The sequence below is a fragment of the Rhineura floridana genome, chromosome 5, assembly GCF_030035675.1.
Source record: "Rhineura floridana isolate rRhiFlo1 chromosome 5, rRhiFlo1.hap2, whole genome shotgun sequence".
Taxonomy (NCBI): Eukaryota; Metazoa; Chordata; class Lepidosauria; order Squamata; family Rhineuridae; genus Rhineura; species Rhineura floridana.
This window is the reverse complement of record NC_084484.1, coordinates 57,445,980-57,461,664: the sequence shown is the minus strand read 5'-3', so window position 1 is coordinate 57,461,664 and position 15,685 is coordinate 57,445,980. Positions and strand designations below refer to the sequence as shown.

Here is a 15,685-nt window from a genome sequence, read left to right as displayed (position 1 = left end):
GGCAGGAGCCCGTCTCAAGAGCAGGCACAGGCTAAGTCACCCTTCCCGGAAGTGTGTTGTTCAGGAAGTCTGTAAAAAAAAGTTTATAAGTGGACTACTATGAGTGCAAAAGAGATGAATGGTGGTTTCTCACTGTGAAATAACTGTTCTGTGTAAATGTATCTTAATGCCTCATGGGTTCCATAAAGGAAGAAAGTGGAATATATATATCAGAAAATAAACAAAGTCACCTTAACACATTTCCCCCCTTCCCTCTCAGCAATGGAACACACAGCATTAAGAATGATAAGATATGGTCCTTGAAAGTCCTCCATAGAAATAAAACAAGTTGTTTCAATGCCAATCACATCTCATCTGGAATACCTGGAATTCTTGGAAGAGCCTATATGTTTAAATGCAGCAATATACACCACAAGGCGAATGTTGTTGAGATAACATGGTACAAGGTACTTCTTAAAACAACCTCCTCTTGGTTATTTATGGGCTGTCTGGAAAAAAAGGATAAACTATAAAGTGCTATATTCTTGGAAACTGACAGTGGTGAGGTTGGGTGGGATCTGTTTCTGTTATTGGGGCCTAAGGATGTGGACAAGGTTTTTGGAAAGGTCCAGCCAACGACTTCTGTACTTGGACCGTTGCCCATCATGGCTGGTAACATTTACCTGGAGACAACTGAGTGGGTGGGTCCAGGAGCTGGTTTATTACTCCTTCTGGGAGAGGGTGATGTCAGCTACCTGTGGCAGTGGTTCAGCCACTCCTTAAGAAACCTTCCTTGGAACCAGAGGCTTCTAACTATTTTCACGTGGTCACAAATACCTTGTCTTGGGCAAAGTGCTTGACACAGCAGTGGTTGAGCAGATCCCAGAGCACGGCAGGTTTGCCAGCTATGACTGCTCTATGCATTGAGGTAACGTTTTTTTATTTTCTGACATTTATATTCCGCTTTCCTTCTTTATGGAACCCATGAGGCATTAAGATTAACTCCTGGATAGAGATAATCTGGTCACAGTGACCCATGCCCTGGTAACTTCCTATTTGGATTATTGTAATGCACATTATATGAGGCTATCCTTAAAAATGATCTGGAAGCCACAACAGGTGCAGAATATAACTGCCAGAGTATTGTCTGGAGCAGCTGTCAGGGATCATAGAATGCCAATCCTGAAACATCTTCATTGGCTGCCTATATATTGCTGGGTTTAAATTAAGGTGCTGGCATTGATTTATAAAACCCTAAATGACTAGGGAACCAGCTACCCAAAAGAATTACTCTTCCTGTATCACCTTGCTCAGTTCTTAGATCCAAGGGTGAATCCCTTTTTGTGGTTCCACTGCAGGGGGGAGGATATATCATGTGGTGACACAAGATGAGGTTTTCTCCATGGTGGCACCCCACTTATGTAATGTCCTCACCCTGGAAGCATGACTGTGCCAACACTTTTGCATAAAGGCCTACCTGTTTGCCTGGGCTTTTGCAGGATGCTAGTATTAGTCTGCAGCTGGAGTAAGAAGCTGAGGGTAGATCTATGGAGGTTTTATACCTGGTTTTATGGGTGTACTGTTTTTGCCTTTTCTTTATTTTGTTGGAATTGCCTAAGTTTTTAATTGAACTGTGACCTGCACTGTGGTTGCATGATAAAGAGTGGATTAGAAACAGGGTTGATGCCAGACTTCAGGGAGCGCTGCTGGCCCCTCAACTCACACTCCTTTTTCCACCACTGCCACACTGTTCACCATCATCCCCACCTAGGGGCCTGTCAGTAAGTGACAGCCCAGCTGGGTCTGGCCAGTGAAATTCTTAAATTTCCATTGATTTCGGTAGAGCGATTGAAACAAGTAACAGTGCAATCCTATTCATGCTTACTCCTAGGTAAGTGTGCCGAGGAGTCACCCTAAAAGTGCTTAATTGTCACTGAATAGTGCTAGTTAACTTAGTTTTGGGGGTTGTGGTGGAGGGGAATCTTGAATCCCAACTTTTATATCAACAATAGCACAAAGAAAACAATCTGCCCTGTTCTCTGAGAGCTTGAGGCTCACAGGGGAAATAAGCAGTGTCTAGTCAAGAGTTCACATCGAGCATCCAGAGCCTTGGAGTGTTCCAAAGGACTCTACTAAAACAGCTTACAAAAGCTGTTGCATCTCTAGGAAGCTTGAGCCAACTGAAGCCTTACATGTGCTTACCAGACCTGTAGTGTGGTGGGCTCCACCTCCTTGGAGGAACTGGCTGGGTAGTTAAAGGGCCAGTACCTTATTTTGTAATCTTTGGCTTCTGCAAGGCTGGAGAGACTGCTTCAGAGGATGAGTCCCTCCAAGGTGGTGACAGTGCTGTGACTGGGAGGACCCTGATTAAGGTCACATTCTCACCATACATTTTTAAAGCACATTTACATCACTTTAACACTCATGGCTTCCCCTAAACAGTCATTGGAACTGTACTTTACTCTTCACAGACTACAGTTCCTAGGATTCTTTGCGAAAAGCCGTGCACTTTAAATGTGTGTGGATGGGAAGACACTGGCAGTTTTTCTGCTGAGGAGGAAGTCTGAACCTTGTTTTCATCAGAATCCTCTGCCACGCAACTGCAAGGTTGTGGGTCATGACATAATGAAAACAGTTTTGAAGAGGAGCGGGGCTTACAACATTGGGTATATATGTTTTGGATTTTTAGATTTTATGCTATTTATCATAAGCTTCCTTTTGAAGCATCTTCACTTAAAACAGGACTGCATCAGGAAGCTTGAAAAGGAAGAAGAGCTGTATATCGATCAGCTAGCAACAAGAGATTCCGGGAAATATACGTGTGTGAAATCATTTGTTCATGCAGGAAAGAGATACAATGCCACCCATACAATAGAACTAAGAGTGAATGAAGGTAAGTTGGAGCAAAAATAAGGGTGACAGTTTGCTTTGGTGAGGCTACTCATACTATTCATACTATGCTAAATGCTATATAACTGATATTAAAAGAGCACAAGAAAACATGTTTGCAAGCTCTTTTGCTGTGTTGGAAACTCCTTCCCCAGGTAGAAAAATGTCTATGCTGATAATCCAGGAGGGAGAACAATACAGATCTAATTACCTACCTCCCACTGCAGGGAGTTTAAGTATGCTGTGAACATGTTGGGTGTCTATAAGGTATTTTCTGGGCTCCAAATCAGTTAAGGAGCCATGACATTAAGAGCCAGAATGTAACTGTCTTGGTAGTTTAATCCCAGGTTTAAGGCAGTGCGGTGTTTCACTGGCCTTGTGTGAGAGGTGTGCCTCAGAAGCCCCTGTGATGGCAAAAAGGGCCCTGGGAAATTCTTTGTTGGCGTGAGTTCCTTTGCTCTAAGAAAATAGTGAAACCTGTTTCCTGTGCTCACATGGATTATGTTAGGAGGTGGCCTGGGGCCCCCAAGCCTCAGGTCTTTTGTACCAGGCCTCAAACCTTTGGCCCTTTCACCTTCCTGTTAAAAACTACTTTAAAAAAAAGGTTTACAAGGTGGCTGGGCACGTTGCAAAGTGCAGTGCTGGCCAAACTCAAGTCACCTGCCATCTTATTTTACCCAGCAGCATCTATACATATTAAGATATGCACATTTTGTGCACATTTGTGTCCCTTGCCTATGCTAAGTCTTTTAAGTACCTGGCAATGACCGTGACCTCAGTATTTGACTCTTAGTTCTTTTAGATATGATATTAGGATGTTACACTTACTTTCTGCCATGTCTCACCTCAAGAAGACTTTTTTTCTCTCTTCCCCCACATGATGTCACTTTCTAACTCTACTCTCACTTCAGCCTGGATTTTTCTGATTTATTTAGAAAGGAATAGTCATCACGTAATCTCTGTGTTCTCAGTGCTTGTCCAAGACTGTCAAACATGCTGGATTCCCCCCGCCTTCCAAAAACCTAATGTACTTCCGTTCCAATTAGGTGCTGCAATTTAGGAGGGCTGTGTGATGTGACAGTATTATCATGCAAGTGAGTGCGGCAACGTAACCTTAACTTTCCCTACCCTCAAGAGAAGTTTTCCTCTCCTGTTTCAGACTGGCCTGAGTCCGGGAGCCTTGTATTGCTGTTCAAGCATCTTGCGTGAGTGGGATGAATTTCAGGAGTAGGAAAGGGATGAGGGCACATTTCTCTCCCCCCCCTCCATTCCACCCTGAGGTTGTTCTCCAGTGAATAACACTAAGGCGTTGCCAGTCCCAACCCCAAGTGGTTTATAGCAAGGGCACATAACTCTGGGAGTAGCCAAGGCATTCTCCCAATCATTATCTCCCCCCCCCCCAATACTCAAGCTGTCAGGGGACTGAGCAAGTCACTTTCCTCTCTTCCTTTGCCCTCCATTTTCATTTCCCCCTCCTTTTTTCCTTTTTTAACTGACATAAAAATATTCTATATTTTGAACGGCTCTCACCCATAGATTTCATTGGCAGATTTCAGGTAAGCCCCGTCATACATGTATGGGTCTCCACATATTAAAAATATTTATTTATTTATTGAATGTATATCCTGCCCTTCTTTCTGAATGTAAAAGCAGCAGTTGATTAATGCTGTGCTACTGGCCCCACTCCACGCTTGCATAGCTCCTCACTATCAGAGCCTGGGCTAGTGGCATCACCCTTCCTACAGGTGTGTGGATAAGGCTACAGTCCGTCTTGCTTTGGTTTCTTTGAGCCCTCTGCCTCCTCTCTGTAGGCTCAACTGCCACCAGCATTCTGTAAGCTGACAGGTTCCTATCAGGCAGTCTTTGCCAACCCCTGATTTATGTTAATTGATTAAAAAAATCTTTCAAAATGACTAAAGAACCATCCAAGGTTAATAGGACAGCATGTTGTTTCTAATAAAATAAACACATTTAATTCAACATCAAATATGTTAAAATGTATTGTTAGGATGAACAATAGGGGAAATGATGGCTTAAGTAATATTCTGATTTACTTCCCCAAGATACAGAGGAAAATACAGAACCAAGGCTAACTGGACCTGATCATTATGTTATCAAAACAGAAATAGGTACCTCTTGCTTTTTACTGTTTTGAGAAAGTTTTGCAAGGCTAGTTGCCTAAGTGTGTGTGGTTGTATATGTAAACAGCAGGCATTTCCACATTTGTCCCAAAGTGGGTAGATCGGTTAGACGTCAGTCCTCGTATATACTGGAGGGTGGGCAGAGTAGAGATATTTCATGAACTAAGTGGACTGCCTTTGCAGGTACTGATATTATTTCATTACTTTTTACAAAAGAGTCAAAGCGACTTACAAAGATTTTAAATACAAATGCCACAAAAATGAACAGAAAATGACAGTTATTATTTTTGTTGTTATGTGCCTTCAAGTCGATTACAACTTATGGCGATCCTATGAATCAGCAACCTCCAATAGCATCTGTTATAAACCACCCTGTTCAGATCTTGTAAGTTCAGGTCGGTGGCTTCCTTCATGGAATCAATCCATCTCTTGTTTGGCCTTCCTCTTTTCCTACTCCCTTCTGTTTTTCCCAGCATCATTGTCTTTTCTAGTGAATCATGGCTTCTCATGATGAGTCCAAAGTATGATAACCTCAGTTTCATCATCTTAGCTTCTAGTGATAGTTCTGTTTAATTTGTTCTAACACCCAATTATTTCTCTTTTTTGCGGTCCATGGTATGCGCAAAGCTCTCCTCCAACACCACATTTCAAATGAGTTGATTTTTCTCTTATCTGCTTTTTCCACTGTCCAACTTTCACATCCATACATAAAGATCAGGACTACCGTGGTCTGAATGATCCTGACTTTAGTGTTCAGTGATACATCTTTGCATTTGAGGACCTTTTCTAGTTCTCTCATAGCTACCCTCCCCAGTCCTAGCCTTCTTCTGATTTCTTGACTATTGTCTCCATTTTGGTTAATGACTGTGCCAAGGTATTGATAATCCTTGACAATTTCCATGTCCTCATTGTCAACTTTAAAGCTACATAAATCTTCTGTTTCATTACATTAGTCTTCTTGATGTTCAGCTGTAGTCCTGCTTTGTGCTTTCCTCTTTAACTTTCATCAGCATTCATTTGAAATCATTACTGGTTTCTGCTAGTAGTATGGTATCATCTGCATATCTTAAATTATTGATATTTCTCCAATTTTCACACCTCCATCTTCGTCCAATCCCGTTTTCCGTATGGTGTGTTCTGCATATAGATTAAACAAATAGGATGGTAAAATACACCCCTGTCTCACACCCTTTCCAATTGGGAACCAATTGGTTTCTCCATGTTCTGTCCTTACAGTAGCCTCTTGTCCAGAGTAGAGGTTGCACATCAGGACAATCAGATGCTGTGGCACCCCCATTTCTTTTAAAGCATTCCATAGTTTTTCATGATCTACACAATCAAAGGCTTTGCTGTAATCTATAAAGCACAGGGTGATTTTCTTCTGAAATTCCTTGGTCTGTTCCATTATCCAACGTATGTTTGCAATATTATATCTGGTACCTTGTCCCTTTCTGAATCCAGCTTGGACATCCAGCATTTCTTGCTCCATATATGGTAAAAGCCTTTGTTGTAGAATCTTGAGCATTCCTTTACTTGCATGGGATATTAAGGCACAGAGCTTGGAAAAGTTACTTTTCTAAGCAACAACTCCCATCAACCTCAGCCAGCATGGCCACTGGATTGGGCTGATGGGAGTTGTAGTTCAAAAAAGTAACTTTCCCGAGCTCTGTTAAGGCAATAGTTCAGTAATTACTGCATTCCCTGGGATCCCCTTTCTTTGGAATTGGGATGTATATTGAATGCTTCCAGTCTGTGGGCCATTGTTTTCTTTTCCATATTTGTTGGCAGTTTTTTGTGAAAATTTGGACAGATTCAGTCTCAGTAACTTGTAGCAACTCTGTTGGTATGCCATCTGTTCCTGGTGATTTGTTTCTTCCAAGTATTTTAAGAGCAGCTTTCACCTCACATTCCAAAATTTCTGGTTCTTCATCATATGGTTCCTCCGTGAATTAATCTGTCATCCTGGCATCTCTTTTATATAGTTCTTCTTGTATTGCTTCCATCTTCCTTTTATTTCATCTCAGTCAGTCAGTATGTTGGCATTATGATTGCTTTGTTGTTCTTTAACTTTACTCTGATTTTTGATATTACGAATTCATGATCTGTACCACAGTCTGCTCCTGGTGTTGTTTTTGCAGAAAGTATGGAACTTTTCCATCTTCTGTTACCAATTATATAATCAATTTGATTCCTATATTGACAATTTGGTGATGTCCACGTGTACAGTCATCTTTTTGGTTACTCAAAAAATGTGTTTGTAAGAAACAAATTATTGGCTTCATAGAATTCAACAAGTCTTTCTCCTGCTTTATTTCTATCTCCTAAGTCCCATTTCCCCACAGTTCCTTCTTCTTCTCTGTTCCCTACTTTTGCATTCCAGTCCCCCATGATTATCAGATCATCTTGTTTTAGTGTGTGATCAATTTCTTCCTGTACTTCTGCATAAAATCTCTCCAATTCCTCTTCTTCTGTATTTGCCATTGGAGCATAGACATGGATGATGGTTATGTTAAATTATTATTTATTTACAACCAATTAATCGTTTGGTTGCATGCAAGTACTTTTACAGGTTTCACATCCTTCATCCACACAAGAAGCTTGTGAAATCCATTGTAACTGCATATTTAGGTGAATAACAGGAGTCATTTCCATGAATGTTCTAGATGGCAACTCAGGTTTGTTTTCTCATTAACCAATATTCTTCTGCAAACATGAAAAGCTTGAGGCATACCCTTAAAAAAATCTTAATATAGGACTGCTAAATCATGAGGATTAGAAGCAAATACTGACTGATATAAGGGCTTCTTTTAATATTACTTTCTCCCATTTTTCTTATGTTTGTCTTCACATTTCCCAACTTCTCAAACTTGAGGTTTTTTTTTTTAATAATTTTTATTCAAATTTTCAGAAGACAAACAAAACAAAATCAAACAACAAAAACATAATAATACAATAAAAACTCTTGACGTCACAGATCAGCTATAAATATATAATATATATCAAACCTGTCCCTTGATACATACAAAATCACTTTTCTCCATAGGCTATCTTAATTAATCGTCAAATCCCATTATCATCATTTCATTTTTATCTTTCAACAAAAAGTCTAAGAGAGGCTTCCATTCCTTAAGAAATATATCTGTCCATTTTTCTCTAATTAAGCATGTCAATTTATCCATCTCTACTAAGTCCATTAATTTCAATAACCATTCTTCCATTGTTGGTGTTGATTCCATTTTCCACTTTTGTGCATATAATAATGTTGCTGCTGTAATCATATATAATATTATTCTTCCATATTTCTTTTCTATTTGTTTATCCATAAAACCCAATAAAGAAATTATTGACTGAATATTTATCTTTAGAATTTTTTGCATCATCCTACCTATCTGTGCCCAGAATGATTTTGCCTGTTTACACAACCACCACATATGATAAAATGATCCTTCTTGTTGTTTAGATTTCCAACAAACATTAGGAGCATTACTATACATTTTTGACAACTTTTCTGGAGTCATGTACCATGTTACCATGTAACTTGAGGTTTTTAAGTCTGCTACCATGAGGACTAGAATCTGCAGGGGGGGCTGCACATCACTGCCAATTGAAGTTCAAGGACTGGGGGCACATGAAAGGGCCTTTTCTGCAGTGGCCTCCTCCATCCCTGGAACGAACTTGGTTTTGATCTGAAACGTAACACGGCTGACTTTTTGTTGGCGAACAGAGATGCACTTGTTTGCCCAGGCCTTTGGGAGGGGGCGAGGAATTTAATGTTTATAGCCTATTTTGATATAGTTGGATGATTATTTTAATGACTTTTATAATATGGGTTTGATCCAGTGTTAGTCATATTCAGAGAAGACGCATTGAATTTAATGGATATGACAGGTCCATTAATTTCAACTCTGAGCAAAATGTAATTAGATACAGCAGTCCATTGTAATCAAAGGAATTAAGTTAATCTGCTCAGAGGAAAACTAGTTAGATACCACTCTAAGTTATTTTAGTTTTATTGGTTTGTATTTTTTTAAGGATATCTGTACTCCTTCATAGGACCACATAGTGAAGGATGGGCTAGAAATTTCACAGATAAATAAAAATAAATGAAGTAATCATTTACCCCTTAATAACAGTTAAGGAGCTTTTCATTAATACACCCAAGTTGTTAATTTTGAAACATTCTGCTTAGGTAAAAAGGAGATCCTCAACTGCACAGCTTTTTTAGGTTACTCTAACACTGTAGTTAGAGAGCCTATGCTTTATTGGGTACACAATGGCAGAATAATAGAGAAATGTCAGGACACCGACTCACCGTGTCAAATGGAAGAGCTCAGTGAGTAAGTAATATTCATAGAAAAATCCTGTATATCCATGTTTGTACAATGCAGTCCTTGGCATTTGGGCCTATTATAATTTCCTGTGCTGTCTGTCTTGCAGTCTTATCTAACCAGCTAACATCAACTATAACCATAGGGCTCATTTGTATCACAGACACAAACTGGTTTTTAATAGCCGTCCTTTTCCCCACAGAACCTGGGGAACAGTAGTTCCTGAAGGAGGGAGCAGCTATACATTTTGAACACAGAATCTCTGTGCCTTGACCAAACTAACTCTTTTTTCAAGGTGACTTGACATTCATTCATTTATTCAAAGCATTTATATCCAACTCTTCAGTTGGAAAGGCTTCTAAAATGGCTTGTAGATCAACAAAAACAACACTTCCTGCCTTCAGGCTTACAATCTAAAAAGATATAACACAAAGGGATGAGGAAGGAAGAGGAAAACAAGCAAAGCCAGGCACTACCAGATTCTTAATGTTACTAGGCTTTTATAATAACCAGAAGGGATGGTAACTGGCTATTCACAGTATTTTAAAAAGCCTTGTTGGGCTTCAGGGGCCTAGCTGGAATCTGCCGGGTTCTTGTCACTCCTGCTGTGGGAGACAGACCCATGGATGCCATCTTCCCCAGGACAGTTAGAGGCAGAGGTGGGTAAGATTGCCCCTGCTCTCTTCAGATTCAGTTAGAAATAATTGTTCCCCAAAGACAGAAATAACCCATTTTTATTTTCTGAGCCAGTCTAGCCCACAAGAATCTTTACTTTGACACAGAGACTAGACAAGAATAAGCAACATAACTTGGCCAAGTCTCAAGAAGTAAAGGAAAACACTGGAGATTAATCCTGAGATAAACTCTAAAGGCAGGAAATGAACCATTGTCTCCAATAATTAATATTGTCTCCAATAACCGGTTGGGAGCAGTGACCACAGTGCTATTAAATTAAACATACATGTAACTGGCCAATTGCCAAGAAAATCCAACACGGTCACATTTGACTTCAAAAGAGGAAACTTCACAAAAATGAGGGGATTGGTAAAAAGAAAGCTGAAAAACAAAGTCCAGAGGGTCACATCACTCGAAAATGCTTGGAAGTTGTTTAAAAACACTATATTAGAAGCTCAACTGGAGTGCATACTGCAGATCAGAAAAGGTACCGCCAGGGCCAAGAAGACGCCAGCATGGTTAACGAGCAAAGTCAAGGAAGCTCTTAGAGGCAAAAAGTCTTCCTTCAAAAAATGGAAGTGTTGTCCAAATGAAGAAAATAAAAAAGAACACAAACTCTGGCAAAAGAAATGCAAGAAGACAATAAGGGATGCTAAAAAAGAATTTGAGGAGCACATTGCTAAGAACATAAAAACCAACAACAAAAAATTCTATAAATACATTCAAAGCAGGAGACCATCTAGGGAGACAATTGGACCCTTGGATGATAAGGGAGTCAAAGGTGTACTAAAGAACGATGAGGAGATTGCAGAGAACCTAAATGAATTCTTTGCATCTGTCTTCACAGTGGAAGATATAGGGCAGATCCCTGAACCTGAACTAACATTTGCAGGAAGGAATTCTGAGGAACTGAGACAAATAGTGGTAACGAGAGAGGAAGTTCTAAACTTAATGGACAATATAAAAACTGACAAATCACCGGGCCCGGATGGCATCCACCCGAGAGTTCTCAAAGAACTCAAATGTGAAATTGCTGATCTGCTGCTAAAATATGTAACTTGTCCCTTGGGTCCTTCTCCGTGCCTGAGGACTGGGAAGTGGCAAATGTAACGCCAATCTTCAAAAAGGGATCCAGAGGGGATCCCGGAAATTACAGGCCAGTTAGCTTAACTTCTGTCCCTGGAAAACTGGTAGAAAGTATTATTAAAGCTAGATTAACTAAGCACATAGAAGAACAAGCCTTGCTGAAGCAGAGCCAGCATGGCTTCTGCAAGGGAAAGTCCTGTCTCAGTAACCTATTAGAATTCTTTGAGAGTGTCAACAAGCATATAGATAGAGGTGATCCAGTGGACATAGTGTACTTAGACTTTCAAAAAGCGTTTGACAAGGTACCTCACCAAAGGCTTCTGAGGAAGCTTAGCAGTCATGGAATAAGAGGAGAGGTCCTCTTGTGGATAAGAAATTGGTTAAGAAGCAGAAAGCAGAGAGTAGGAATAAACGGACAGTTCTCCCAATGGAGGGCTGTAGAAAGTGGAGTCCCTCAAGGATCGGTATTGGGACCTGTACTTTTCAACTTGTTCATTAATGACCTAGAATTAGGAGTGAGCAGTGAAGTGGCCAAGTTTGCTGATGACACTAAATTGTTCAGGGTTGTTAAAACAAAAAGGGATTGCGAAGAGCTCCAAAAAGACCTCTCCAAACTGAGTGAATGGGCAGAAAAATGGCAAATGCAATTCAATATAAACAAGTGTAAAATTATGCATATTGGAGCAAAAAATCTGAATTTCACATATACGCTCATGGGGTCTGAACTGGCGGTGACCGACCAGGAGAGAGACCTCGGGGTTGTAGTGGACAGCACGATGAAAATGTCGACCCAGTGTGCGGCAGCTGTGAAAAAGGCAAATTCCATGCTCGCGATAATTAGGAAAGGTATTGAAAATAAAACAGCCGATATCATAATGCCGTTGTATAAATCTATGGTGCGGCCGCATTTGGAATACTGTGTACAGTTCTGGTCGCCTCATCTCAAAAAGGATATGATAGAGTTGGAAAAGGTTCAGAAGAGGGCAACCAGAATGATCAAGGGGATGGAGCGACTCCCTTACGAGGAAAGGTTGCAGCATTTTGGGCTTTTTAGTTTAGAGAAAAGGCGGGTCAGAGGAGACATGATAGAAGTGTATAAAATTATGCATGGCATTGAGAAAGTGGATAGAGAAAAGTTCTTCTCCCTCTCTCATAATACTAGAACTCGTGGACATTCAAAGAAGCTGAATGTTGGAAGATTCAGGACAGACAAAAGGAAGGACTTCTTTACTCAGCGCATAGTTAAACTATGGAATTTGCTCCCACAAGATGCAGTAATGGCCACCAGCTTGGACGGCTTTAAAAGAAGATTAGACAAATTCATGGAGGACGGGGCTGTCAATGGCTACTAGCCATGATGGCTGTGCTCTGCCACCCTAGTCAGAGGCAGCATGCTTCTGAAAACCAGTTGCTGGAAGCCTCAGGAGGGGAGAGTGTTGTTGCACTCGGGTCCTGCTTGCGGGCTTCCTCCAGGCACCTGGTTGGCCACTGTGAGAACAGGATGCTGGACTAGATGGGCCACTGGCCTGATCCAGCAGGCTCTTCTTATGTTCTTATGTTCTTAATAATTACCAAGAAACATGTTTAGGAATGTAGTTCTGCCTTTGCACTGCTTAGTTTAAGACGCCAGGAGGACAGGAGATGAGCAAAAAGTGAAAGGTTAGAAATGGAAAATGAATTTAGGAATTGTCAAGGTAATAAGGTATGAAGTATCGCTGACATGGCAGAAGGAGTTGCTACTGGGAGAGTAGACAAGCAGGAGAGGACATGATCATGTTAGCTCATGGAGGGAAGACAGCTGAGGAGGAGGAGGATATGAACATTAGGACTAGAGGCAGCATACAATGCAAAAATAGCTGATTAAAAGCTATTAAGGTTATGGGTTGAATTCCAACTTGGTTAGCTGAATGTAGATCTGATTGAAATCAGTGGGACAAGCTAATCATGGCTTAATTCCAATTGATTTCAGTGCGAACCAAGTTTGACTAAAACCGTCTAGATTCAGCCCAATGCATAGAGGATCAGGAGGATGCACAAAAGAGCCTTGAACATAATTCTTGTTTTCAGCTTTCCTGTCTTTCTGTACAACAATCTGCTTGTCTATTATTTTTACCTACATTGCACTCCTCTCGCTGTGCTACCCATGTGTTGTGAATGCATTGTCGCAAATTTCTTTTAACATTTGACTTGCCTGTATTGCCTGTGAATTGATTTAATGTGTTATGGGTTTTTTCTGCCTTTGGTATGGATAGGGGGCATGCATGGTAGATCCTCTGGAAAATCTAATTAGGGTTGTCACTATTGCTGTTTCTATGGCTAAATAAATATTTATTTGGTGTTAAAAATATGCTAGGTTACTGACAGGCAACTGAAATAACTTGCTCCTTGCTCAGAGAGTATTTAGTCTATTCTAGATATAAAAGATTAGGCTGGACTGTGAAAAGTCTAAACTTGACAACAAGCTGTAATGGTGGGAAAGGTAGCATCAAGTGGCAATGGAGGGGCTAGTGCAAATTTATTTATTTAAAGCATTTGTTCTCTGCTGTTCAGCTGAAAAGGATCCTGGACAGCTTACAGTTCAGTAAAAAAAGCACTCCATATCCTTGGACTTACAATTTAATAGACATAGCAAAAAAGGAAAAAGGATGAGGAGGGAAGAGGGGGAAAAGCCAACTTGGGCATCAGTTCTTAAAGTTAAAGCGTGTTAGGATGCTTCAGTAAAGGCTTTGTTAATGTAATGGGGCCTAATCCTGTGCTCCTGGTGGTGCCTTTGTGCCGGCCCAACCTTGTCCCACTCCCTCATGGTAAGCCACAATGTCTCCAGGTGGTATGTAAATAGTTTTTAAATAAATAGTTATAAAATTATATCCATAAAAACATTTTAATGCTAAATAAAAGACCTGTTTTTTTAAAAAAAACGGGTTCATAAAACAGTGCCCCGCGAAGGTTATAATAATGAGTGTGTGCTGAACTATGATAGGTTCATTTCCTGGTACATTACAGTCCATGTCAAAACTTCACCCTTTAAAAAATAATAATGGAAGAGTAGCACTAAAAGCATTTACACCTGTGGAGTTTTCCATCTGAAAAAAGCTGGTCTGGGTACAGGAGGAAGAATCACAGGGAAAATAGAGGATGACAGCATCATTTAGGTACCCTATAAAAACATGACTGCATGAATCATGGAAATTCCACACTAAATGCCTAGGGTTGTATCCAATATGAGTAATACTTGGAGTGGACCCACTGAATTAATGGAGCTACATTAGCCATGTCCATTAATTTCAGTGGTTCTACTCTGGGTATGACAAATATTGGATACAACCTCCAGTTTGGAAGAACCCAAAGAACCAAGCAATGAAGTTGAGGGCATTTATTCAGTTGGATATGAATTGCTTTATTCCTCAAATAATTGCTTTACTTCATTGCATTGACAATGGATTTCTTTTGTTCTTCAGTCATAAAGGGCAGTTCTTCTAACTTCTTCATCATGTGTCATTGAAGACTTGTATCCTGCAGTTCTATTACGAGAATCAATTTGATAGAGGGAAGGTGTGCCTCATATTTTTTCTTTTTTCTAACAGTCAAAAAGAAGGGAAAAAGTATTCCTTGATACAATTGTATATTAAAAATATTAAAGAAGAGGACATCAGTTCTTCATATACCTGCAATTTTATTGTAGGTAGCTACACTTCAAATCAAACGTTTACACTGCAAAAAGGTATGGTATGCTTTTCTGTAATGTCTGACCCCCCAACAAAAATATTAACTGTGTGGCAGAACAGGTGTCGATGTGTGGACCAGATTCAGTGGAGGTGGAAAGCACCTATGCAAGGAAAATAGCACCTTTCATGTGAAAGCCTAAGAAGAGGTCCTTTGGATGGTGGCCTTAAATTTACTTATTTATTTTATTTATAAATGTATTTGTACATCACTATTTTGTTGTAAAAAAGCAGTTTACAAAACCCATACAGTAAAAACTATTAAAATTCAATAAAAATAAATAGCTATTAAATCATAGAATAGTAGAGTTGGAAGGGGCCTACAAGGCCATCAAGTCCAACCCCGCTCAATGCAGGAATCCAAATCAAAGCATTCCCGACAAATGGCTGTCCAGCTGCCTCTTGAATGCCTCCAGTGTCGGAGAGCCCATTACAGGCGGGCCCCGCTTATACGGCAGGTTCCATTCCGGACTGCCGCCGTAAAGCGGAAATCGCCATAAAGCAGAACCCATTGACGATAATGGGGCGCATTGCACAAAAATGATGTCAAAATGGCACGCAATGTTAAAAAAACACCGTAAAAGCAGAACAAGCGCCTTAATGCGGGGACTTTCCCTAATTGAAAGCCGCTGCATTAGCGAATTGCTGTAAAGCGAAGCGCTGTAAAGCGGGGCCCTACTGTACCTCCCTAGGTAATTGGTTCCATTGTCGTATGGCTCTAACGGGTTTTTCCTGATATTCAGTCGAAATCTGGCTTCCTGCAACTGGAGCCCATTATTCCGTGTCCTGCACTCTGGGATAATAGAGATGAGATCCCGACCCTCCTCTGAGTGACAACCTTTCATGTACTCAAAGAGTGCTATCA

The 15,685-nt window shown here is 40.4% G+C and overlaps 1 protein-coding gene across 6 annotated transcripts in view; it reads left to right on the top strand.

Moving 5' to 3' along the window:
- Positions 1-15,685, top strand: part of IL18R1 (interleukin 18 receptor 1) — a 46,885-nt gene that overhangs the window by 17,634 nt on the left and 13,566 nt on the right. For 2 of the 6 annotated variants that reach the window (XM_061626801.1, XM_061626800.1), the window contains 5 exons: positions 260-446; positions 2,704-2,872; positions 4,932-4,997; positions 9,199-9,346; positions 14,683-14,819. In XM_061626801.1, coding sequence (XP_061482785.1) covers positions 260-446; positions 2,704-2,872; positions 4,932-4,997; positions 9,199-9,346; positions 14,683-14,819 — 707 coding nt within the window. Of the gene's footprint in view, positions 1-259; positions 447-2,668; positions 2,873-4,931; positions 4,998-9,198; positions 9,347-14,682; positions 14,820-15,685 lie in introns of those variants that run through there. The other 4 variants (XM_061626802.1, XM_061626803.1, XM_061626805.1 and 1 more) reach the window with 4 other exon arrangements.